This window comes from Cydia strobilella, chromosome 22 (assembly GCF_947568885.1).
Source record: "Cydia strobilella chromosome 22, ilCydStro3.1, whole genome shotgun sequence".
Classification (NCBI taxonomy): Eukaryota; Metazoa; Arthropoda; class Insecta; order Lepidoptera; family Tortricidae; genus Cydia; species Cydia strobilella.
Genome location: NC_086062.1, coordinates 2,502,806 through 2,529,421, shown reverse-complemented (window position 1 = coordinate 2,529,421; position 26,616 = coordinate 2,502,806). Strand labels below are relative to the sequence as shown.

The following is a 26,616-nucleotide window of genomic DNA, read 5'->3' as shown; positions in this document are numbered from 1 at the left end:
GAATTTTCCACTCATTTACTCTAAGGTTAGGTGGAAGAAATCCCTTATAGGGATAAGCTCGCCTTTGTACCTAAATTTATATGAATTTCATGTTAACAATTTTTGTTTTGTACAATAAAGTGATTTACTACTACTACTACTAAAACTCTTCCACTGTTTAGAACAGCTGATATGGAGGGCTATGTGTGGGGCTATGCAAACGAAAACTATTAGAAACATAGAACAAAAAGTAAAGTAAAAATAAAATAAATATTTAATTGTCAAGAACCATACGAATGAACTGGTCATGTGATTTTTAACACTTCTCGTATTTATGTCCACTAAAAGGCGAATTATATTTGAAATACCAACCAATAACAATATAAGTAGGTATAAAAAACCAGCCAAGTGCGAGTCGGACTCGCGCACGAAGGGTTCCCCGTACCATTACGCAAAAAACTGCAAAAAAATCACGTTTATTGTATGGGAGCCCCAACTCAATATTTATTTTATTTTCTTTTTAGTATTTGTTGTTATAGCGGCCACAGAAATACATCATCTGTGAAAAATTTAACTCTCTAGCTATCACGGTTCATCAGATACAGCCTGGTGACAGACAGACAGTCAGACAGCGGATTCTTGTAAGAAAACACAATTTTTATCGAATCTATTAGTAATCCTAAACAGTTTTTTAAGGGCTAGGCAAATATAAAAACCGTTTGTAACCAAATTATTTAATACCTTACAATGTACAATACATAGTTTAAAGTCTTAGAACTATCAAGTCTTTATTTACGTGCACTTGTACATAATAAAATGCCGGACCAACAACGATAAATTTGAAAATACATATACAATTATTTGCACTTTGTAACATCTAAAGGAAACTAATGTAATAAAATTAACATTATATTACAATTAATGAGACTAGGAATATCACAACTGATTTCGGAAAGGTAAACTTAGCGTGTGTTCCTTCTCTATCCCTTTTAATACGGAAGAGTGAGACCAGAGTTTACGTTGAGCACAAACTACGCCTACCTTCCTGGAGTACCTATATATAGAGGACTGAAGGAATATTCTTAATATCCTCAGGTTTTCATTATTCGTTCCCAATGAAAGTTATTTTATAATATATAATGTTAATTGTATAATCTGCCATCTGGCCACTGCTAAAAAGTAGCTTATGAATGTTCTTTTTAGAGGATTTTAAGAATATTAGCATATAGTTGAATACACAAGGTGTGCGTCGAGTTATAAATTAACTTTGTGCGAACAATTTTTAAAAGAAGACGTATAATATTCGATGTTAAAGAATTAACAACACTTGATTTTTACATTAAAATCTAAAACCCGTGAGCGAACTTGTCGTTGAGAACTTTGTTTACCTATTTTAACATTCAATCATTATTTTTATAATCATATCTATAAATCGTACCAAATTTTAATCAGATTCTGCTAAATACAAGAGTCATTTATACTCGTATAATGTATAATAATTAATAAGTTCTACAGATTTATTAGGTAAATGTTGTAGGTACTCACAAAATGTCAATTCAAAATAAATTAGTTCACATTTTTTATAAGCGTTAATTAGTAGTATTTTTATTCGTTATTGCACTTTTGGTAAAGTCACGAGGCACAACATTTTCGGTTTATCCTATTTTACAATTTCCATTTACCTAGTCGTAAAGAAAAACAACTATAATATTGTATATTGCGCCCTAGTCACAATTTCACAACAATTTATTGCCAAAATATAAAAATTACAAATAAAAGACATTTTACTACACCAGAAACTTATATTAAACCAGCTTAAAAATAATTTAGAAATTACCTACGCCTGTTCTACTATTTCTACTAATCTTTATCAATGTGGCAATACTACTGAACTGTCAAAATTGTGTCAGTGTCAGGGGTAGGCATAGTGTTAGGGTTCCGCATCAAAACGCAATCATAATAAATTATTATTTTTTTCAACGTTTCTTCTGATTATGAAATTATTATGAGTCTTGGCTCTATTACAATTGACATTTGAGATATGAACAGTTTCAATTTAACGTTGTTAACATTTAAATCGAGTTCAACGCAGGTAAAGTATTGCTGCTGTCCTAAACCTAAGACGGCTACTTACAAATATTCAACTATGTCGCATTTTATCGAGATGTTAGGGCAGCTGACGCCATAGGTGAGGTTGAGACCATGGGGTTGACTTTTATGTCGCTCTGTGAGTAATTTGTGGAAGATGGGTAAGATTGCGCACTCGAAAAGTTCGGACTCTGAGCTTGCTGTGTACATCTTTCGTTGGTCAACGGAGTCCTGGCGTTTAGAGTCGCTGCGGCCGTACGTTGCGGATTTGCGCTCTTCGCGTTTGTTTGGTGAACCTGGAAATTAACGACATAGAGGTTTTCATAAATAATTATTAGTATTTACAAGAATCGTCAAATCACGTACCCAACTATCATGAATGGATCAGTTATCCGTAGAAAAAATAAATCTAGGCAAGTGTGGCCCACATTACTTAAGTATATTAGATTGTACTGTAGTAGGATCTCCAGGATGTACTTATAGTTCTGTAGGTACGTTTGTACGTTTTCCTATAACAATGTCCCAGCATGTGTAGTTTTTATTATTGGCTTTGTACGCAGTTCGTGGAGGAACCTAGGTACAATCGATCACGCTTGACGTGACAATATTGTGAGGTTTCCTATCATCTGTCTGTCAAAATGTGTCCCAGAGCATTTAGGTCACACTGTCGCGCACAGCCAATAACACACAAGTATCATGCGTAGTCCATCTTAAGTCAGGATGGCCGTGTCGCATACCTGATTTATGCCTAGACGCGACGTTAGGGCTGCTCTTATGATGATCAGGCCTCGGTGCATGCGCCTGCGTCAACCTAGGCGAGTCCCCAATCCCCTTCGCCCGTTTTAGGGGCTCTGCCTCATGCCTTAGTCTCTTCGCTGGAGAGTCTTGCGATTTTGTTACTCGTATCGTGTCTGGGTCTGGTCTCCAGTCGTTCTCCTGGAAGATGATAATGTTGATAAGTTAACTGGGTTATTTAGAGTTCTAAGTACTAGGTTAGAGTTAGACCGAGGTAAGTCTGCAACGATTTTGATAGCACACGCAGTGCAACTATTATTTATACGTCATAATTTCATAGAAGTTTGACGTTTAAAATAACACTTGCACTGCGTGTGCTATCAAAATCGTTGCAGACTTATCTCGGTCCGACTATTTGGTTTTGTGTTTTAAAAACATGCTTGTTTTGTGTGTATTGATGTCAATGATAGGTCTGCCTCCTGTATCTTTGTTTGTCAAAAACACTTAGTTATTTATAATCGAGAGGCGAAAAAATAATCTTTTTAACAATGTGAGGATACATTCACTTCCCACCCCTGGATGTCAATGTCAAGTGATGGAACGGGAAAGGAGGAATTAAGAGTCGTGTAATAATTAACGGTTTTCGAAAAAGATGTGTGTTTTTGATATGTTTACCTGTTGTTCAGGGAGAGGTTTTCTTGGTATATCGTCGTGCCTCCGAGGTGTTTCAGACTTTTCTGGCCTATCTTGCTTTTCTTCTTGGTAACTTCTTACCTGGAAATAATGCCTTATATCAGTCGCTTCATCAAAACGATTCCACTGAACTTTCATTCACCAATGACAAACGAGTATCCATGTAGTATCATCGTCAGTACCTGAGATACTGCAGGCGTATTATGGATCGCTTTATCCACATGATAAAACAAATGTCACTTTTTAACTCCGCGGGATAGAAAGTGACGGACACCGTTTTATCACGCTGTCACAGGTATAATTTTTGCCGGGACAATAGTGCTTCCAATAGGAAGCATAAATCTAGTATAACTGGAGCAGGCATGAGGGGTGGGGGGAAATGACCGAACGGGATAATCTTATGTATATTTTACTAGGAGTAGCAGAGAAAGCGCTATTATTGGTTGTCCTTGTCACAGTCTCACTTTTTTTTTGTTCCCCAGCATAAATTTAATATGGTTTATGGTGGGAAACGAATAAACTTGGCCAATCATATTGTCGCATTGCGTATGTTCTGTCCTTCATAGAGGCACGCGTATAGCACTTCTATAGGATCCTACCATCTATGACTGAAAGAGTTTTTATTTTAGCAGTCTATCTACTCAACCGTTGTTGAATCTGGTCTTTAAAGTAAGATCGAATTATAAAAGTATTCCTATACTGTTCAGGCGACACGCCTGTGGAACGACCTTCCACTCAATATCAGAAAAGCTCAAAGTAAATTCACGTTCATGCGTATGCTGCGCAAGCATTTGTCTGAAAGATGTAAGTAATGTTTCACAGTAGGTACATGTATAAGTATATATGTAGATATGTATGTAAGTGTATCATACAAAGTATATGTTTAAGTTTATGATTTAAATATAATAGGTATACTATAATTAGTATTTAGTTTGTAAATAGTAGGTAGTGATATCGTTTAATTATTTTCAAATACAGTACAAAGCCTGCACCAACAAACGTCTCTTTTTGGCCCAGTGGTTGACTGGTAGAGAATGCCTTAAGGCATTAAGTCCACCATTTGTACTTATTTTATGTGCAATAAAGTATAAATAAAATAAAAGTCTTGTCATGAAATTATAATACTCACTTGAGCAGAAGACTGCCTTCGTTTACTCTGGCTCTGAAGTGAGGGTGTGCTCACTGGTTGTGGGAATTCTGATCCTCGCCGCTGCAAGAAATTTGAAGTATCTCCATAAAATCATAATTATCATGTCTCTTTTAGCTACTGAAGATTCTGTCCTTGATATTACGGAGTCAAGACATCATTCCATCTTTCATCTTTATGCTTTCCGGATATTTCACAAATTATGCAAAATACTTAATGCAAAGAATATCGGATGGAAAAAAGTCGTTCTTTGCCAAATAAGTTTATGTAAAGGAATGAAAGGATTAGTGATTACCTTCGCTAGCCGGTCAGTCATTCGAAGAGTCTCCGCTTCCCGGTAGCCTTCAGGCGTACTACCTCTCGTGATACCTGCTGCAAATATAAACAATACAATACATTCCTCTTTATTGCACAACCTCAGAAACCAGACATAATACATGAAACCAGAGGTAAACAACAGGCGGCCTTATGGCTAGAGAGCTATCTCTTACACAAATACGTCAATAATGAGTTATGTTAAGAATTTGCTTATGCGAAGTCAAAGTTATGAGCATTTACCCAAGTCAAGTCAAAAACTCATACTAAAAATGCATTAGTTATATAATGTTACTAAACACATAAATTATGATTGATGATGCTTCTGTTTGCTTCAGCACTGCCAACACCATTAAACTTCGTCAGCAAGAACGTACTGTACCTACGTTCCCAGAAAAGTTTTTCAGAAAAGCTCAACACACAGGACAGATATTTTGAGCTTACCATAATTTATGGAAGCATTTGAAGCTCTTCTTTCTAAACTCCTGCTATCAACCTCCCTGAAAAAAGAACACGATACTTAATAGCGACGCAACACTAATTTGATAACTGAATTACCTATGCAAAACAACTGGGCCAATGTACTGTGAATATTGCTTCGGTGTATATAATGAATGGTTAAATCATTTAATCACAGTCCTTAATCTTGTAATGATCTTAAGAATTCAAAGAGTAAAAATCTTGAATGTCTTTACCTATGATGATGAGGTGAAGACTGCTGCCGGCTCTTCTCTGACACACTCCTCTGCATCGGAGAGTGATGGTGGCCGGTCTCAGTCTTTCCAGGTGGTGACTTTTGACACGTGTATTGAAAGGTGTTCGTGTCCCACAGGTCGCTCTGCACTACTATGAACTCTTTCTTTCTCCTTTCAGAGTCTCTTCTTTGACCTGTTATAAATCAAAGTAGATTAGATATTGTTCAAGCTATGGTGAAGTTTGTGTCATGAAAATGTCGCCGTTCACATCACTTTGTAAACAATAAGAAAATTTTGATTTTGAAGACCGATTTTTACAACACATCATACCTAGTCTCCGAAATATCTATATATCATAAGGCTTTTTTATAAGATGAAGCTTTGAGTTACTTACAAGCTTTCTTTCGTTCTGCTGTGGAGTAGTCTGCGTCTATATCTAGTATGTCTTCAAGTTCTTGTTTAGGTTTAGGAGGCACTGGTGGGTCTCTTTCTTGTCCTGGAAGTAAGCCATAACGTCAATTGAAGTAATTGAAGGATACATTAAATAAAATAAAATAAAATAATCATTTATTGCAGATCATAACAATCCATAGATTTTGTTAGTTTGTCTTAAGCTAAGTACTTACCTAATAACTAGTGTTAGTATTAAATAAGTTATCCAACAACTAAAAAGAACTAAACACCATACAGGTCAACAACATACAGGTCGCCCAGTTAAGACCACCAGGTGCCTCCATATTCGACAGTCGTATCTATCGGATAATACTTTCAGAAAGCTGTTGGGGCTGCTTCTTGCTCTTTGCATTAAGGAGGCTGAGCGCTTACGCAAGATAGCATGGAAACCGTCTGTGACCATGTTAGGCATCATCTACTAATATACACCCCCACTGCCGGCCATAGGTCTAGCTATCATAGAAGAGCGGAATTGTCACGCTACTTCAGCACGTACTGAGGACAACCTAGTGCCCAGTGGACCGGAATCCGACTTTTATTTGACCGTTTTATCGTAATAATCTTGCCTCATATTCTATCCATAAATATTTTGTAATCCAATCTATCTTGTCCAGGTGGTTCTTGAAGTCTACATTCTTGATCTGTTCTTTCTTTGTCTCTTTGGAAACATACCTATGACCTTCCTCTCCATGCCAGGTGGGGGCTCCACATCATCCTGGTCCACGGACACGTGCATGAGGTCCGTGAGCAGGGCTCCACCGACGCTGGACATGCGTCGGTGGCCCCTCGGCTTCATGTCTCGGGAAGGTGTTTTGGGCTCGGGGGTTTTCATTTGCTTCTTTTGAAGTTCTGGTGTCTGTGGATGGTTAAGTGAGACGATTAGAAAGGAAAATATTGCTGTGAGATTGATTTAAGAGAATTTCTAGCCAATGACAGCAAAAGATCTGAGACTGAATTTGAGAATTGGGTTATGAACCTAAGAACTACAATATTTTATCGTAAATTGTTAAGCATTGCAGTGTTCTAGTGGCATACGGCTTCATTTGATATTTTATAGTTGTTCTACGGTGGATGAATAAATCGAGAGGACCCATCGGACTAATTCCGGTTTGTTCCTCGAGTTGGCACTGGCAGGTATCTCTTGTAAAATAGTTGCGATCGGAAAAGTGCTAAGATGCAGTTCTTACCTTATTGATCTTTGGTGTAGCAGCCTTAGTATACATAGGCTCCTGCACCTTAGCCGGCACTGACTTGGCAGTAGGGGTGTCACTGGGCTTAAGAGCTGGAACCGTCTTGGCTTCAGCCCGCACTGGTTCTTGCTTGAGTGAGGACTTGGGGGCGGGTTCGGAGGGCTCCTGTGGGCATGCTCATGCTTTAGACCAGGGGTGTCCAAACTACGGCCCGTGAAAAGAAAGTCGAAGATTTGGCATCGGGCCGTGGTCTGTCAAAAAGTTTGAAGACCCCTGTTTTAGGGTTTGGAAGGTTCTTCGTCAGGCAGGTAAATTCGGAGAATTAAAAATCTTAAATTTGATCTTCGCAAAAAGCAATTTTACATGAATGCCACCAAAAAGAAAATGCCAGAGTACCCTTACATTTCCATATCCGGTTATCATAATATAATTTTGCCAAATACCAAGAGAAAGAAGGCTGTGGAAAAAATGATGGGTTAAATCGGTCTCAAAGCCAAGAAAAGAGGGTGATAATGATAAGATTTTATGCATTTATTTTAATAACCGGGTCAGGTTGCAGGATGTTCATTATTCGTCAATTTCGATAGAAGAAGGTTTCAAAAACATCAAATTTTTGACATTCCAAAGATATTATAAAAAAAGGAAAACAATGCAAATTCAATATCTCGGGGACTGCTCCCACAAATGTCTCTCACCATTCTCACCTCTGCCGTCCACCCATAAGGTAGCTTGGCGAGCTGATCCTTCTCCGGAACAGCTTTAGACGACGGTGGGCTGGTGTAATCCAAGTGGTTCTTGAAGGAGACGTTCTTGGTCTGCTCCTTCTTTGGCTCTTTAGGGGTTTCTTTGAGGATTTCTTTGACGGGCTCTGGTAGTGCTGATGATTTTGTTCTGCGATGATTGTGAAAGTAACAATGAGTAAAGAGGAATCGTAGTAGCAGGAGAAGCAATTATAACTTTGAGTCTTGGTCGAAATAATTTGTAAGCTTCAACAATTTCCCACTACTATAGACTTGGTTTCTGCATTAATTTTATTTATTAGCTTCTGTTAGAGATCATTAAACAATCGTCTATCCCTGCCTCGATCGAAGTACTCCTGTAGTACTATTATTTCCCATTCTACGGCTGCGTTCCCACCAGAGATGTGTGAGGATACGTAGCGAGGGATGTGTTTGTTAAGAACCAATAGATCACTTCATTTGCTTTCCTCGCTCAGCGTGTAGTGATTCTATTGGTTCTTAACAGAGATCTGAAACGCAGCCTACTTACCTCTTTCTGTTTTTGAGTGAGAGAACATTTATGAAGGAATGGGATTTTTTAAAGATGTAGTTTTTAACATAATTACTGGCTAAAAACTCACTTTTCGTTGACTTGATTCTGTAGATTGATATATTCAGCCTCTGCTCCTGCTGATGCGCTGAGGCTGCATACCGATGTTATATCGCTAGTTTCTGCAACAACAGAACATATTTAGTTCAATCAGTAATCAGCATACACCGCACTCGAGGAGTATTTAGTTTTACTAGGTTGTAAGACTTGTGAGAAAGTATAATATGACAGAAAATTATGATTCGGAAAGACTCATCAGATGTGAGACAAGAGATGAAGACAAGCGTTGGTAAACTTAGTTTACCATAGGTACGAAAATCCATTGATTGGTTGTTGTAATATAAACACTCCGACTGCGCTTTTTTTCACCGGCTTTGCCGCGCTATACTTGGCTGGCGACTGTATGGACGGACTCTTGTTTCGTGTAACCTACATATGTGATTTTTATTTTACCTGGATGACTAATATTTTCCTTTGGCAGTGGCAGCTTGGTTGTCATTGCCGCTGGTGATCTAGAGTCCCTGGTTGTAGATGATTCGGAGCCAGCATCGCTACCCAACTTGCTAAGTAACATCTGCAAAGAAAATTTTATTTAATGTACTTGAATTTTAGTGCCTTTAAGAGGCTCATCATGGCCTTTTAGTATGACTCCAACTTGGGTTAAAACTATTGCCGGTAGGTATTCTTCAGGAATCACTGTGTGAATCACGAGCGATTCCGAATGTCAAATAGAATTTCCGAAAATGTACACGACGACGATGGTGGATACGTTTATTTTGATTGTCGTATAACCCCTAAATCCTCCAATCGGTTGCAACTTTTTATAAAAATCGTATACCATTCAATCCTTGTGGTTTTTAGTAGGGCTCGCGGTCGAATCCGTGTTTCGTTTACACGTTTCGAATACCCGTTTCCGAATAATACGTAAACGGTTTTCTGGCCCGTTCTGCACGTTTAATTAAGAAACGTGTAGTTAAGACCCGTGTACACGGATAAACGGGTATTCGAAGATACGTATCTTATTTATCCGTGGCTCCGGACACGTCCTTGACGATAGTAGCGAAGGAACGAACGCCAGCTACAAATGTATAGACAAAAGATTCATGACGAGTTTCTGTCATATTTAACCTTATTCCGTGGGTCATAGAGACGAAATTCAATAAACGGTTTAGAAACCCCTTTCTTGGGCAGGTAGTTTTTGCTTGCAATAGGTATTACGAGTATTCACGCTTCTTATCAAAGTATAGTATTTTATATAGCACTTTAAATACCTACTTTTTTTTACGTTGCGGGTTAGCAATATAATAAAAAAACCTGCTATGATATGCTAAATAGTATGTAGATGTAGGCAGGAAGTCAAACTAATGTTCGAAATTGGCATTTAGTATTTATAAAAAAAATCAATTTTAACTTGCTTCTTTATTTTTAGTTTAATGTAAGAACATGATATGAAATTGTATTTCTTGTCATATAATGTAGTACACCTTATAAAACAAATTCCACCGCCGCGTCCGTATGTCTGTCTGTATGTTCGCGATAACCAGACCTCACCTATGAATGAAGTTTTCCTTTGGGAATGTTTTCGTGTATATTTTGTTAAGGTTTTGTTTAAATTGGTAGAAATATGACGATGTTTGCTAATGAAGTGAGAAAAAATCACGCTGGCTTAATTGAAAACGCTGCCCAATCTATTTGATCTCAATGTATGGTGGACTTGTCTCTCTTTCATTGGTCTACAAAAAAGTGCGCGATGGCTGTCTGTCTATATTTTAAGAATAATTAACCCATTATTAACTTCTTAAAAAACCGGACAAGTGCGAGTCGGACTCGCCCACCGAAGGTTCCGTACAAACTTAATTTTAAATGTTTGTTGTTATGGCGGCAACAGAAATACATCTGTAAAAATTTCAACTGTGTAGCTATCACGGTTCATGAGATACAGCCTAGTGAGTGGTGACAGACAAATGGACAGTGAACTCTTAGTATTATTAGGCTTCCGAAGTGAATACTTGTTACAGAATGTATTTTATTATGCTTGACTCTCCATGCGAAGCCGGGGCGGGTCGCTAGTTATTAATAAACACTTTAAATCAACTTGATAAAATTGCACCTTCTCAATAAATTCTAATTGTATTTGCTTTAGGTACCTCTTACCACAGTAAAACGCTTTTTAGTGCGGTGTAGCTACAAAACAATGGAAAACATTTTCTTGTACAGATGTTTTGACCTTATTACAACGACATAAAGCTTATAATTGGCGGTGACACTTGTGATAATAGTTTGGGAACCTACATGTTTTCGACGATGACAAACAAAAGGATATTGGAAAACAATGGATGGATGGACCACCGGTCGGCAACGTGCGCATTTAAGTTTATTACCTGAACGCCAGTGAGAAAGTGACCAAAGTGAATTATGAATGATTACCAATTTAAAGATCTATCTTAATGTAATTAGCAATATTATCGCAAGTTATCCAAGGTAGTATGGGTTTTTATGGTTCTTGGGTAAAATTCTGTTTTTCATTTGAGCATGATTACTCGATAATCCCGCTTTTGTGTACCTACTAATAACTTTTTTGCGCCGTTGGCAGGTTTGTTGTTTTCGCAAAGCAGTAATAGATCCGAGATAAAAATAACCACGAAATAATTAAACTGTTATTTTTAATTAATATTGTATTCTGTCTGCACACCTATTATTAACGAAAATACTATACCATTATATAATTATAAAAAAAATCTATGATCGATATCAAATTTATGTAATTAGCTTAGAAGCAATCGGTTTTATTAAATTATATAAATAGTTTAAAATTAGAATTATGTATACCTACTATTAAACATAGGAAGATGGCTCAGTACCTATGTTTTATCAATACGGTTAAAAACAATTAAAAAAAAAGTAATTGTGCGGTTTTATGAAACCACGATGCAAGTGAAACTTTTTTCGGATTGTAGGCATTTAACTAAAAAAAATCGGAAATTAATTCGATTTACGGTATTAAAATCGTGGTTTTAATCTTAACTTAATAAATTGGGGCGATAGAATAAAAGCTTCACTTTAAAAATCGTACGACAAACGAATTCATCCGAAGTCAGCATAATAATAGTGGACCTTGTTACCATTGTACATTGGCTCAAACTGGTTCGGAGTATTTGGACCCGTTCGGAACGGTCTTAAGTACCCGTGTAAACGGAGATACGTGTCTGAGATACGTTTCTTGGGAACGTTCCTTCGAAACGTTTTCGAATCCCGGCGGTTCCGTGTAAACCGGGTTCTTAGTACCGCCGGGCTTAAGAACACGGGTATTCGTTTCGGCGTGTAACACGGATACCGGGAGCCCTAGTTTTTAGGTAGCCCACCGTTCTTTAAGCAATGCAGTGCTGTTATGAAAAAAATCCAAGACGAGGACTTAAGCCAACCCCTCTTACACGTCTTCTATCTACCCTCTTATACCCTGTAACTTTAGTTTTCTGACCCAGTTCAATGTATTTCGATTACCTGTAGTTCGTTTTCTTTAGCCTGCAACGTCCTCCGGTACCGATTGTTGTATTGTCGGAGCTCTTTCAGCTTCCGTTCAAGCTCTGGTCCCGGACTCCGGCACTCGTGCGTAGACGCCGGACGGAGCGTGGCACGGATCCGGGACTGAGCCGTGCCGGGCTGGCCGTTACGACGAAGCTCTAATAACTGAAACAAATTTGCAAAATGGAGGCGCTTAGGTTTGATCTCTCAAATAAAGTATTACTTCGGGACTTTTCTACTAACAAATTGTTATTTCCCGATATATCTTTCAAAACTACCATCGAACAAACTGTTTTTGACTATTTGTCGTTTAAAAATATCTATCGAAGCAACTACATATTTTGTTAACTGTCCATGTAATTCATTTACTTGGCGCAGTCAGCAGGATCAGAAACTATGTCTTCATCCCTTGATATGGTGTTTAGTGTTCACTAGATGTTCTTCTACAAATTACTATTGGAGGAACCGGAATTATTATATTTTGTCCTAAACTAAAAGCTATGCTTTATGGTTCTTGTAGAGTGTTTGTCATTTGTTCTTTGTCATTATCTTATCAATATTGGTGTTTCTTACCTTAGGAACAAAAACGAGGCACAGGGTTGCCGTTGTGCAAAAAATAATGAATATAGCGATAAGGACAAATAAAGCGTCTTTGTGATCTGCCAATACCTGAAATTGAGATATAAAATCATTATTAAAATCTAAAGTCAGAAATATCAAATTCTAAGCTAGTTTTAAATCCAAAATGATTCGTTTACTAAAAAAACGCATTTAACTGATTTGCAAGACCGAAGTGATCCCATAAGTGTTCCGTTTGTCAAAACAAAGTTTTGCACGGAACACTAAAAAGGGTGCATTCCCGTTCCGGGAGGCTATGGGATTAAACTGAGCAACTTTACTACATGGAACCAACCACGAAATAGCGAAAAAACTATTTAACTTCCCATAGAAAACGGACCAGCCAAAATGTATGAAACAGCCAAATTTTTTTGATTGATTGATTTCTGATTTCTAATATTGAGAAGTTTGGTCTAGCTAAACAAAATAAAAAATAACCATACCATTAAGCAAAAAACGGCAAAAAATCACGTTTTTTTGTATTTGTTGTTATAGCGGCAACAGAAATACATCATCTGTGAAAATTTCAACTGTCTATATTCTGTTTTTTTATTTCGTAGACTAAAATGACATTTCATGTCATGTGGTACTAACTACTAACGTCATTTTAGTCTACGGAATAAAAAAACAGACCTTAGCTATCACGGTTCGTGAGATACAGCCTGGTGACAGACAGACAGACGGACAGCGGAGTCTTAGTAATAGGGTCCCGTTTTTACCCTTTGGGTACGTAACATTAAAAACATTTTTAAGAAACTGACCAAAGCGAGGGGAGCTCCAGTAATGCACACTATCAGCACGTTGTAGACAGACAAGCCGATGTGTTTAGAGTCGTTGAGCGCTGGGATGGAGACGGATCTTGTTTCCCAAGCGAGAAAAGCACCGAACACCTGGTGGAAATAATTCAAGGTGTATGAATAGGCGCCATTCATTTATTACTTAAGACGATTTTTCCAGATTTTGACCCCCTTCCTCCTCTATGTAAGAAAAAATAAGAATAGGCCTCCCCCACACCCCGATTTAATAATTATTACGTAAGAATCTGACTTTCATACTTACGATGATCTCATCGTAAATGATGATGATGATTCATCTTGTCGTAATTCAGTCCAGTCAGTATTCGCAATCGTAGCCGATTAATCATTTTAAATTCAAGATTTAAAAACATACCACTGCTTTTTAGATCAAGTGAAAGAAAAAGTAGGGGTCGTGTCGTATCAAAAAGTCAAAGAGCTGGCGCAGGATAGGGAAAGCTGGAAGATACTCCACCGACAAGAGAATAACTCATGATGATGATGAGAATAGAATATTAAGATGAACGGATCTTACCAATAGCAATCCCTTGTAAGCATAGATGACTCCTATGAAGATGTTCATCTGCTCTGACTGGCAATATTCATTCTCCTGAACTATCTCAATATCCTCGCTCGTCGGATGCGGCTGGAACAACAACAACAGTAATATAAAAACGCTAAATAATTAGTTATTTTACTAAATTAAAATAGTCTATCAGTGCATGTCTCAGATCATCATTATCGTCATCATATGTCATCATCATCATTGACCTATTTGCATCCACTCTGCAGAATATATTGAATGATATATACCGCAATGGGTAAACTGTTTTTGAGACAGCAAGTCTATAACTAAGTAAGATTATTAAAGTAAGACAGTGCAGAGGGATTAGAACATTCAAAGGTTTGCAGAGATGGCGCCATCGTAGCTTGCCCCTTTTTCTATAAGACTTGGCTTAAAGGGCTGGCGCCTGGCATCCAGGGCATTAAAAAAAAATTTTGACACAATTCTAGGGATTGACAGGGCAAGCTAAGCTGGCGCCATCTGCTAATTATTTCGACCGGCCAATGGACATATGCCATAAGAACCAAAAACTGAACTGAATTAACCCCATTCCTTCTGGATCTGTAGATATGTCATAATTAATCTTATGATTAGTTATGACTTATGATAAATTATCTATGATCATTCAGTAATAAAGGCCAGTTGAGTAACGGAAAAAATAATGAACTGTAATAATTTAAGAAGTAAGACGAGTTGAAGGCATGCGGACAATCTACAATAGCCCCGGCCCCGACATCATGTAACAATGACCACTATCAAGAGTCACCGAGTGAAGTGAGGGGGCCTACCGCAAACACCGAAGTTCGTAAATTGCGGGCACCTTTCTTTGTCACTCTTTAAATTAAGTAAAAGAGAAAGATAAGGATGCTTACCACAGGATCCATCCGCTTGGTGGCGCGGTAGAAGGGGTCAGATACCTGCCAGGTGATCATGATAGCGAAGTCCACGCATAGCAGCACGCCAACCACCATGAATAACTGGTAGTCCTTGATCACCTACACAGAAACGGAAGTTTTGTTATAAAGGCAATGACTTTAATATTAGTCACAAAAGGCATGTCATCGAACTCCACAAAAATTCTGGTCAGCACGTCGTAGTGTATGACCCTGTATTGAACGATCGACTGAATGTGTGACGTACCTTTTTATTGAGCTTGACATCCGTGAAAATAGAGTGCACCCTCCAGGTCTTGGAGAACATGGCACCGAAGGCCAAGCTGAATCCGGCCATAAGTAACCATGCTCGCGCCGTGCAGATGTAGGGGAACGCGGCTGTGAGAGAGACGGTGGTTAACGTTGGAAAGATAAGGAAGGCTCTGACAATTTGTGGTCTAGATCTCGAAACAAAGCTATATCAATTAAAAGTGGCATGAAGTTGGTTGCAGTTTAATTACAGTCCGTTTCTTTGAATTCCATAGGTTAGAGAGAGGATTTGTACGTTATTTAACTAAGATTGATACCATGATCATCACTATCATCAGGAAAACGGTCACAGGTTTTGATCTATTCGTACAGAACTAATGAAAAACATAGTTCAAGACAAAGTCATTCGCGTTGTCAAGTGATTCTGATAAGTTTGTGAAACCAGTAATTTTGTGAACCCGATTTTCCTGCCACTTTTAATTATGACTTTATTTTGAAAACTAGACCACAAAAAGTTAAGAAACCAAATATAATCTTGTAAAATATCTCTCTTGTCTTTACAGGCATCACTAGTCTTCTAAAGGTTTCACATTGTTCCAAATATCTCAACAAGGTTATATTTTATTGTATCCAGAAGCCTTCTTTTTAATAAAAGGTATGTGCTTCACAATCCACATTCAAGGGCTACCATCATTACGATCGTTAATCCACTCCAAAACTATGGACATTCAATATGCATAATATCATTACAATTAGTTCAATTCAAAGTTGGTCATCGTTCCTTTTAAGAAAACAATCCCAACATGCTCAGAAGTGATCATGAGCAGAAAACGTGTTAAAATCAGGATAGTTGCTCAAGAGTAGGGTACTTATGTCTTGACGTACGTATGCAAAGAAGAGAAAATGCGTTGAATAAGAACATCGAAGCAAAAACATGACAGTAAAAACAAGCGCTAGTCCAGGAGATTCCAAGCTGTGCATAGTAAAGCCCCGAGGCATCGACACTTTGTTCATAGTGTCACGAGTACGAGTACACTAGCACTTTCTAGAGCGACACGCAATTAGTACACTTTCTTTACAAGGAATATTATGTCACGAACAGTCACATATAAAGGAGGTCCTAGCATAAAAGATATTGGAAACCCCTGCACTAGTCCGTAAAGCTACAGTTACAACATATCACATACCACCGACACAAGCTTCGCAGTAAAGGAAAATGAAACCAAAACTTGGAAACATGCTGACGACTCGTCGACCTAGAAAAACGACCTAGGTCTTTCTCAGAATGAAAATTCTAGTCTAATAGTCGGGGGTTAGAGTTCCCAAAATTTGGTTAACGGCATCCACATCGTCAGGGTCCAAGCTCAAGCTGAGGGTGGGAGCAAGCGTCGTTACCTCCACGCTGGGGTTCCTGAGAAAGACCTAAGAATCAATGAAGGTGATGAGATCAGATGATTTAGCTCGGGTGTCACATGCCCGACAGTGCTTTGCTTTGCTTATTTAATTTACCGTTTCAGTCCTGTTCTGCCTGACAGAACATTCTTCAAGCTTTCAGCAGTCTAAGCTTTAAAGATAAACATGATTGAATTGTGGAAATTTGAAAGATGATCAGTGATTACCTTTTTTCCGACAAGTTGAAGAGAAGATACAGATATTAATGACACAGCGATAGGACAGCACAGAGAAGTGTTTGGAGAAGGGCATACCTATGCTGCTGAGGCTGGAGTCGAGACCGAGGAAGATGACGCTTAAATAAGTCAACATGCAGCCGATGATGATGAGGTTGTTGAGGTGTGGTGAGGACATCTTGATGTATCTGGAAGAATTATGATGTATGTGTAGGGGCGCCGTAAGCGCAATCACAGTATAAGGTTTGCAAGTAGTCCGACTAAGGCAGGCCTCCGTCACTCGCTCAAGGCCACGCGCTATATGCCTACCGCTCGGCGTATCGTCGACGATACAACCGACAGAGGGCCGCCGAACGCCCGTCTGAGCGCTCGCACCGCACGTTTCCCGCGCTTACGCTTCGAAATGCCGAAATCACGTAATTATTGTGCAGTAGTCAAAAAAACAAAAGAAAATTTGTCGTTTTTTTATTGCCGAGAGACGAAGAAAGGTAAAAATACTAATTTTAAATCTATCTTTATAAATTTTGTCACCATTTATTTTTTTTAACACAAGTAGGTAGTAGTAGTTTTTTTGAACACAAGGAGTTTTTTGAGTCAGGTATTATACGTGTTGTTTTAAATATTTGATTGACTAATAAAAAATGTAGTTGACATTCGTTTTATTACAATATGCATCATAGGTACAACCCTAGCGCAATCTTACGATGACGCGTTGGCATGTGACTCGCACGGCGGGCAACACAGTCTCGACTCTTTGTGCGCGTACTTATGGTACATTTTTTCTCGTCCTGAGAAGCAGGTATTATTATTAAGATTTTGTAGGCTATTATAGCGTAGGTATTTTCGCTTTTGTATGGGAATGATGTATCTGTTACGTAGTAACTATTTATTAATCTGTGACTAAGGTCAGGCGAACCAGTCATTATATAGGAGCGTGCTCCTATTTATTATTAAGGGCTTGCACTTCAGCGCCCGCGTCTGTATTATCGGGTGAAAATTAACATTTGCAATGCCCCCACCTTCGTTCAGAACTGGAGGCGAAACCGGAAAAAGCAGCCGGCTTCTAAAATCTCGAATATTCGATGACTTTGAAATTCAACTTTTGATCACAACATCACAGCTTTAAGACTATTTATACTTGCCTCTGATTCCTGTAATGTATGTTCATGGCCAGGAAACCGATGGCGAGGATAATACCGATGACGGAACAGGAGACCAGAAACGAGTAGATGGTGATGTTGACCTGGGTGTGCTCGATGAGGAGCAGCGTGCGATCTTTTGGAGGGTTCCTAAAAGCAAATGCTTCCATTTAAGATATATTTAAGGATAACATGGCATTATAATATGTAATATCATCAAAAGCATATTGAGGTTCACTTGCCCCCGCATAGCGCAGTACCTATCCCACCACTTTCACTTTTCTCGTTTCGTCTTTTTGGAACTTTTTCAGATGGATCTAATGCGACAATCATGCTAGTACCACATCAGCTATTTTGACCAGGTTCTTTGAAGATCTGATAGTATCTGATACTTACTTCCCGAACCATTTGAACATCTGTCCGTTGGTAAGATCTAGGTGATCTCGCTCCGCGCAGTACTCCCCTACTTTCACTTCCCCAACGTCGTCTCCTTGGAACTGTTTTAGCAGGATGGAGGCTTTCCGCTCATTGTTGTGGAAGCGGACTGGGCCCTGGAATAATGGTAAGATATTTAGTGAATGTATAAAACCAAAGAGGATATAATAAGATAGAGCGGTACTGTCATAGTAAATTTTGTAACCCCATTAAATTCACTGCCATCTATCGACACACCTTAAAACTAAAAATGAAGATTTATAAAAATGCGATAAAATGTATTTAAATATGGATAAATGATTTTTTCTACTTGCATTAATTATTTTTATGATTTTTACCCATGTTCTTTCACTGATATGCGTTAAACTTGTTAAATAACAAACGAAACCGTCAACGTCATCTATACGACAGTAGCCCAAAGCTAGTAGTGCCCTCTGAACGAGAATCAAATTTTCGTGATTTTCGAGGCACGTTTTTTCCTTAGACGTATCCATCTATTACGGAGTTATATCTATCTTTGATAAAACCAATCAATATTTCAATTCAACTTTACATGGTCGATAGTGTTCCCCTCTTCGTCATCTTCATTTGAGTAAGGACATATTTTTGTAGTAACTAGTTGTTAAACTCAAACTTACCGTGACCCCCTCAAATGTAACGTTGCTTAGAGCGTCCAGGAATAACTGCTCCCATTCCTTATCCCGATACCTGAAATCCAAGACTGTCTTCTCTTTATACCGCAGCTTCACCCGTTGTGCCACCGTCTGGATCGCCAGCGCCATGGCCCAGATTCCTGCCACATAAATTTGTCATAAGTACTGTTCGGAATGAGGAGTCATTTTGGAGACGTCATTTCTAGGGAGATTGTCTATTGAAGACTATGTGCAGGCAATATTAGGGATTACAACGTGGCTTGTGGCTTCCTTCGCGTCGTACTAAAGGGCTGTATTTGAACTGAAGGATTGATAAATTAATAAACTATTTAAGTAAAAGAGTTACTTACCATCATAAGTGTAGCCATGGAATCTGGAATATTCAGCGCCTCTTCTCCTGTCGTATTCGACTTGGTACTCTTTAGGGCTCTGAAATTAAAAACAAAGGAAGGATAGAAAGGCTTTAAATAATTTTAGGTTAGTAATAAAGTTTACTCCACTGTCAATGTTAAGGTTCTCCAGGAAAATCTTATGCAATTCATACTTAAAGGAAGGACGAATATTTGCTGGGTCTTTTAATGGCGACTTTAATAAGTCGGTTAGGTTCGGTTGCACCAAACCGTCTGTCACTGTTAAGAGGTTAAAGCGTTTGCTGAATTTTATTGTATGGGAAGTTTCATAGTTGACTGCTAAGTGACGTTGATCAGTCCGCTAAATGTGGTTGGGGCCCTTAATAAGTATACAGTTAATTTAATGAAGACTAACAATGCCGGAGACAGTCATCTGCCCAGTAGTGGACAACGGCAGCAGATCCGTGAGGATGGCAGTGTCCAGTGCTGTGGTCAGGTCCCGCATTGAGCAGGGTGCGTGGCGCTTCCACCATTTTGGGGTGTAGGTGCCGAGGAGAAGCCAGGTGTAGGCGCGTCCGTACATCTCGAGTCTGAAAAAAAAAATTGGATGTGTAATAAGTATCATTATTCACACAATTAATTGACAATTTGTAAAGCTTATTGCAAAGAAGTATAATGATGGTCAAATTAAGGTTATACACGGTGCAATCCTGAGCTTAAATTAGGTAACTTTGTCAAAGAAACCAGTATTCTAATTAACTCCATTTTGGTGATAATTAATGTTTTATTTTTTTCTAATAAGGCCCCTACGAGCATGTACACTTGCTTTAGGGCCTGTTTACATATTGATTAGTTTAGTATGCAAAGTACTATCTCGGAAGTTCGATATTCGAAATGTCATTGATACGTCATAGTTTTCAATTGTTTGGTGGATTTAAATATAATGCCCGTGTTACAAGACTTGTGATCGTCACGAATAAATATATTTTATCTTTTATCTTTATCTTGGTGAAAACCCTGAGACTAATAGGATTCTTCGTCTTCAAACTTACTTGTAAGCTTCACAAAATATCTCCATAGCCCAGGTCTCGTTGAAGTTCCCTAAAATGATCCTTATGTCTTTCTCCTTAAGCTTGGCGAGCGCGGACTTGACTTCTGATGCGAAGCTCTGCTGCTCCAGAATCTCTATCTCGTGGTTGTCCAGGTCGGAGATTAGGTCGTTGTGTGCCTGGAGAAAAGGTTCCATTGTAAAGTTTGATGATGGCACAATGGAAAGCAAATGATGATGATCTGATGTTTTAGATCGTAAAGTTGAAGATAAAATATTTCAGGGTGTCGCAAAGGTATAGTTGGTCAAGCAAATCTTGTCAGTAAATAAGAACAAATAAAACTACACTCATCCCCTTCTTCTGGGCGCCAGCATCAGTGCAAGACAAAGACAGTATGACTCTCCGTCTACGCCCGAAATGAGACAGTCCCTTGACAAACATAGATTATATATTTTCAATGTATCTAACATTGATGGGTGGTGTTGCTTTTTGGTGATATGCTTTCATGGCTTTTAGAATAAAGACATTCAGGCATTCAAGACTAACATTAAGCAGCATTCTGACCTGAAGTTCTGTCTGTGAACTCGACTGTACTGTATATAGTACGCGTTCGAATTAATTTTGTCAGGTAAAATAGGGCTGCTATATGTAGCAAAATTTTCCGAAGTTCACCAGATCATCATTGTCGTTGGCGTCGGTTGGTATGTTTTGCGGATTTGGTGCGAAGAGCTAGCCCAAACTGACCAGGAATTCAGTGGAAGAATACCAGTCTAAAATACCACCTTCCTTATATTATTATATGGTAACAGGCTAATGAAATAAGAGAGCTGTCAGTAGGCCTCCAACAAGATGGAGCGAGGACCTAGTGAAGGGCGCGGGAATTCCGTGGATGCGAGCGGCACAGGATCGGTCGGAGTGGCGAGCCTTGGGGGAGGCCTATGTCCAGCAGTGGACGTCTATCGGCTGACATGATGATGATGATGAAAAGAAGATTACCATGCAATACTTACCAGTGCATATCTCGGTTCGTTCTGGTAGATTGTCCCGACCCTCGTCCAGTTAAAGTGCTGCAGGAGTCTGATGCGAGGCATGTTGAAGGCGTTCTCCGAGGGTACGATGCGGAAAAAGTTGGGGAAAGCTTCTCGTGTGAACATCGGATGAGTATCTGCGTAGGAGAGCTGAAAACAAACTGAAGGTTAACGGGATTCAGATATACGCACTGGAGACCATTTCTCGAACAATATTAGGTTAATATTATTAGTGTGTTGTCATGGAAACCCATACAATTTGACAGTTTGTGGACTAATAATATTAGCCTAATAGTCCTAATACCGGTCGAGAAATGGGCCCCTGATGTTAGCGATACTGGTAAACCGTATGACTTCTAAACCGAACGTTGGTTTAAAACGAAAGATCGGCTTGTACAACATGCAAATGAGTTTTTTGGATCTTAGATGTACCTTCGAAATATCACTGAGAGCTAATATTTACTGGTCGCTTTCCGGTGAAGGAGAATTTCGCAAGGAAACCGGACTAATCCAAATAAAACCCAGTTTCCCTTTGGATTGGAAGGAAAAATTCGACTCCATTTTGTAATTACTAGTGCCTGCGCCAATTCTTAGGATTAAGTTGCCAAAGCGCACCACGGGCTCCTTGCCAATCACGAGAAAAAGTATTATGCCTACGTTTACTATCTTACGGTTTACGCTTGCTGTTGTGGGGCAAAATAAAACCCTATACCTGTGTAAAGTGCAAGTTATGTGGGGTAAATAAAACCATATACCTGCGTAAGATGCCAATGCTTGGAAGCCTTGGCTATGGGGTCCGTGACGTGGGTGCAGGCGGCGCCGAACAGCATCAGCTTATGCGGGCCCGAGTGCATCATGTCGAAGAAGGACTTTACTCCAACCGCTGCGTTGCACTGCAGGAAAAAATATTGTTTAAAAGAAGTTTCTAGAATTGTAAACAGGAATACGATTATTTTCGTAAAAAAATCCTGCTATTTCATGCAAACATAGACTGCTAATAATAATAATAATCATATACCGGATTAGGTAAAAAGTCACGCTTTGAAGTCTTCACATCTAAATTTAGGATAGCCAATATCCACATTCGGATACTAAACCTAAACCTAAACCAGCAAAGTAAATAAGTTATTTAAACGTGGTGTCGTTATAATTATAACCATACCCCGGTATTACGTAACGTAATTTTGGTTTGACGTTAAATAGTGCGAGGGCAAATGAAAGTTGCTTTCTAAGTCGATATCGATAAACATTGACATTATATCACACTCGTATATAATTCTAAAAATATTATAATCGTTATTGAATCGTTAATATGAACTTAATTAATGTTTAACGTTATTTTAAACTTTTGTTACAGTGATTCGAATCGATGTCAGATGTTGGATATTTTATAGTTTCAATAAGAATAATAAAAAAGGTTTGCAAGTAGGTATTAAAAAAGTTGACGTTTTAATTAATAATGCTTAGTTCAAGAAGTCACATTTATGACTATGATTTGAATTGCTTGCTCTCAAATTGATATCTTCACTTGAGTTGATAGGTATTTAATGAATAAGCAAGGTGCATTTTTGCTCCCGTCAAATCGGGGTATGGTACGGGGTATATTATAACTGAAGTTTTGAATACAAATACTCTTTATTGTACACCTCCATTACAGAAAACAATACAACGAATATACAAAAGAAGAGGTTAAACAAATGGCGGTCTTATGGCTAAAAAGCGATCTCTTCCAGACAACCTCAAGAGAAGAAGAGAAGTTTACGACTGATCTTGAATTTGTTTCCGTCTTTCTTACGCTGTCGTTGTATTGACCGTTTGTTGTGTACTTGCCTCAGTATCATTCCACCACATGTGCAGCCGGTAATTCCTCAGCACGCTGTCATGCTCATTCACGTGGTCTAAGGCCAGCTTCACACTCGGCATCACACCTCGCCCTACAGTAAAGTTTACGAAACCATTAATATCGTAGGATTACAAGTGAAATTATTGAAATTAAATTTAACAAGTTGGTAGTATTTTTTTTAACCACAGGCTTATGTAGATATTGCGAGAATTCGAATGCAAGTTTCGTTACATTATTTCTTTTGCGGTAGTCTGACCGAAGTTTTGGGTTTCGTCAGGTTTCGGCGTATAAATCATGTTTTGGCCTAAGGTTCGGTTTCGCTCGAAACTAGAGCAAAATCGAACCTTCGGTTTCAGCAAAAAATCCGGTTTCGGTCGGACACTACACCAAAGTTTCAAAAATATGTGTACGCTCTTATACCTTAGACAATAAAGTCGTGGTCACATATTTTTGAGCCTTTTGTCTGGATCGACTGTATGTATCTAATATCCATACTATCCATACTAATATTATAAATGCGAAAGTGTATCTGTCTGTCAGTCTGTCTGTATGTTACCTCTTCACGCTTAAAACGCTGAACCGATTTATTTGAAATTTGGCATAGAGATAGTTTGAGTCCCGGGGAAGGACATAGGATAGTTTTTATGTCGGAAATCATCCCTAAAGAGAGTGTAAAAGGGGGGTGGAATTGAGAGAGTTAATGACTTGCCTGATAATTGATGTAAGCGATTAAGCTTATGCTCAAATTGAATGATTGCTAGTATATTTTATCCAGGCGCTATACTAACTCTAACTGCTGTTACTGATTCCACGCAGACGAAGTCGCGGGCAATAGCTAGTTACCTATATCTTTGAAAGTATATAATATCATCGTCTAATGCCAGTAGTGCCCATAAGCTTCAATGCTTAGTAGCTAAGCTAAGCTTCAAAATTACTTTATTCTCTTAATTCATAAGCACATACGTATTTGGGGCATTTTCTATGAAAAGGGACCTTATTGTCGATGGCGCTTACGCCGCACGGCGTCGCGCGGCATTGTATTTATATCGAAGCATCGTTAATAATGGCGTAAGCGCCATCGACAATAAGGTCCCTTTTTATAGAAAATACCACATTTTTGCTGCATAAGTGTGACGCCAAAGATTACGCGAAAACGCGAGGAAGATGATGATATTGATAAATTACATTTGAACAAAACTATGTATATTATTTGCATACTACAACGTACAAACAATTAAATGTTGTACGTAGAAAAAACAATTAGACGCTCTTATTTAAAAAAAAAAAAATATTCGTAAAATGTTATTGAAACAATAAAATGTAGTGTAGAGGTTTTTCTGAAATTATGAAAATTGTAAACGCCCACCCAAGCCTCCCATGAACCGTGGCAAAAAAACGACGACAATCAGAGGAAGATGATGATGATGGAAATGGGTCGCAGTGGGCAGCGGATAGTTACCAGTATGCGAGTTCTCGACGCCCTTGCCAAAAGGGAAGAAGCCGGCGATGTAGACATCCGTCCGGCGGTTCAGGATGGCGTCGAGGTTCGGCTTCTGAGCGCCCACCATCGCCAGGAGCAACCATATCGCTGGAAAATAAATATTAATTAGTGATTTTTATTAGGCAAAATTTAATCTTTAAAAAAAGTAAAACCGACTTCAAACGGGAAAAATAAAATATTATCTCGTTTTATATGCGCTAACAAACTGATACGTTTGAAGTCTGTTTACTTAGATGTCCACATGTTTAATTAGATGTTGGTTCTATTTTTTTACTAAGAAATATTTTGACTATCAAAAAAATTACTAAGTTTCTTAATAAATTTGAAAGAGCTATCGAATAATGTCTGCACCGCATATTTAAAGTGGAAATAATTAATACTAATATCCCATTTCTATCAACTTTCAGATATTAAAGAACTCTACACTAATAAACTACCTATTTAAATAATAAAAAAGTTGTCGATTGACGTTTGCTAAGTGCAAAGTTCGCCTTGGGTCTCGGTAGATATGATTATAAATAGTCTCTAAGGTCAATAAGTTAAATTCTTTGTTAAATCACTTTTAAATGCTAAATATCACTTACAGAAGAAATTTAACACCCCAAAAACAAATCTTCAGTAATTAGTCTATGAAAACTCCCAAAATTTCTTGAAGGACTTTATTACCTAAAAGGCAAAGGATGGTTACAAACTCACCGAATCCACAGTCCCACATGCTGAATCCCACTGCCCACTTTCCCACTATGCCCACACCATCCCACAATCCAGCTCAGACCGTCTCTCCGAGCCTAAGGACTCAGGTATCATAGTAAAACACACATTTTGCTGAAACCGTTCTTCCAGCGGCCAGTGAAAACCACACTTAATATGCAGTACACGGAATAGCATCTATTTTCAGTTGCGTAAAATACAATATCGCATGCTATGACGTGATGGGAAGACATTAAATTCAATCTCCAATAGGCTTCACCTTAAAGCTCTGGCAATTTAAAATCAACCTTAAACGTAACACTTTAGGTTTGTTTTGGCTTGTTAAATAGTGGTTCTTGAGATGTTTGGTCATGGACAGTATTGAGCAAACAGGCAAAATTAGGCTTTGTCGGTGCAGATCGATATAGGGAGGGCAGTTGCTGTAGGGATGTTTGTACCAAGATCTATCGATAAAAATATTCAGTGGGAGATATCGTATGATTTGAAAGACGAAAACTCGCTAGAAGTGTAGGCAAAATGCCTAGGAAAGTTAAACATGTCAGTTAGAAATTGCTAAAATATTATAATATTCTACAGCAAATAAATGGCTATTCATACAGTATAGTATATACAGTTAGTAACTAAAAAAAATAGTCGACATCTTTGGCTTGAACATCGGTATGAAATAGGTACTTTATAATTTTTTACTGTTTTTTTTAAGCTTGTTTGGTATAAAAGGCAAAAATCAACAAAAGTCGCAACTACTTGAATTTCGTTTTTGTGCAGCTCAGGTATACATTTTATTTTGCTGTTCTAAAATTAAAATACGTTCTTATTTGATCATCTCATACCTACGAGAAACTATCGACAACTCACTACCCCATCCCTACCAACCCTCTGAATACTGAAGCACGCATGCGCACAACTTAGGCCACTCAGGGTGTGTCATCCCCGGCTATCTCTACCATGATGTTCCTTTATCGAAACTGTTATTCTCATCCCGCTCGCACTCCTTTACAACCAGTAAAAAGGAAA

At 38.4% G+C, this 26,616-nt stretch overlaps 1 protein-coding gene across 1 annotated transcript; it reads right to left on the bottom strand.

The window, feature by feature from the left end:
- Positions 1–697: 697 nt before the first annotated feature.
- On the bottom strand, positions 698–26,039 carry LOC134751559 (gamma-aminobutyric acid type B receptor subunit 2). The gene is made up of 31 exons (XM_063687013.1): positions 25,588–26,039; positions 24,850–24,978; positions 23,378–23,481; positions 22,303–22,440; positions 21,530–21,697; positions 20,523–20,698; positions 19,886–20,060; positions 19,471–19,549; positions 19,106–19,260; positions 18,429–18,583; positions 18,036–18,182; positions 16,972–17,081; positions 15,264–15,394; positions 14,996–15,118; positions 14,094–14,204; positions 13,526–13,654; positions 12,720–12,815; positions 12,126–12,311; positions 9,078–9,198; positions 8,656–8,746; positions 7,991–8,186; positions 7,293–7,460; positions 6,778–6,961; positions 6,047–6,148; positions 5,653–5,845; positions 5,402–5,457; positions 4,938–5,011; positions 4,625–4,705; positions 3,478–3,576; positions 2,805–3,003; positions 698–2,363 (listed from the first exon to the last, which is right to left on the bottom strand). The coding sequence occupies exons 1-31, from the start codon at positions 25,604–25,606 to the stop codon at positions 2,110–2,112; spliced, it is 4,149 nt and encodes a 1,382-aa protein (XP_063543083.1). The 5' UTR covers positions 25,607–26,039; the 3' UTR covers positions 698–2,109.
- Positions 26,040–26,616: the final 577 nt, after the last annotated feature.

What these genes read in the sequence shown, in the direction of transcription:
- LOC134751559 (XM_063687013.1), bottom strand. An exon ending in ATACATTACAGGAATCAGAG is followed by an intron (nt 17,082 to 18,035) that starts GCAAGTATAAAT and finishes TAATTCTTCCAG; the next exon opens with ATACATCAAGATGTCCTCAC. An exon ending in CGCGTCTAGGCATAAATCAG is followed by an intron (nt 2,364 to 2,804) that starts GTATGCGACACG and finishes GTTAATTTCCAG; the next exon opens with GTTCACCAAACAAACGCGAA.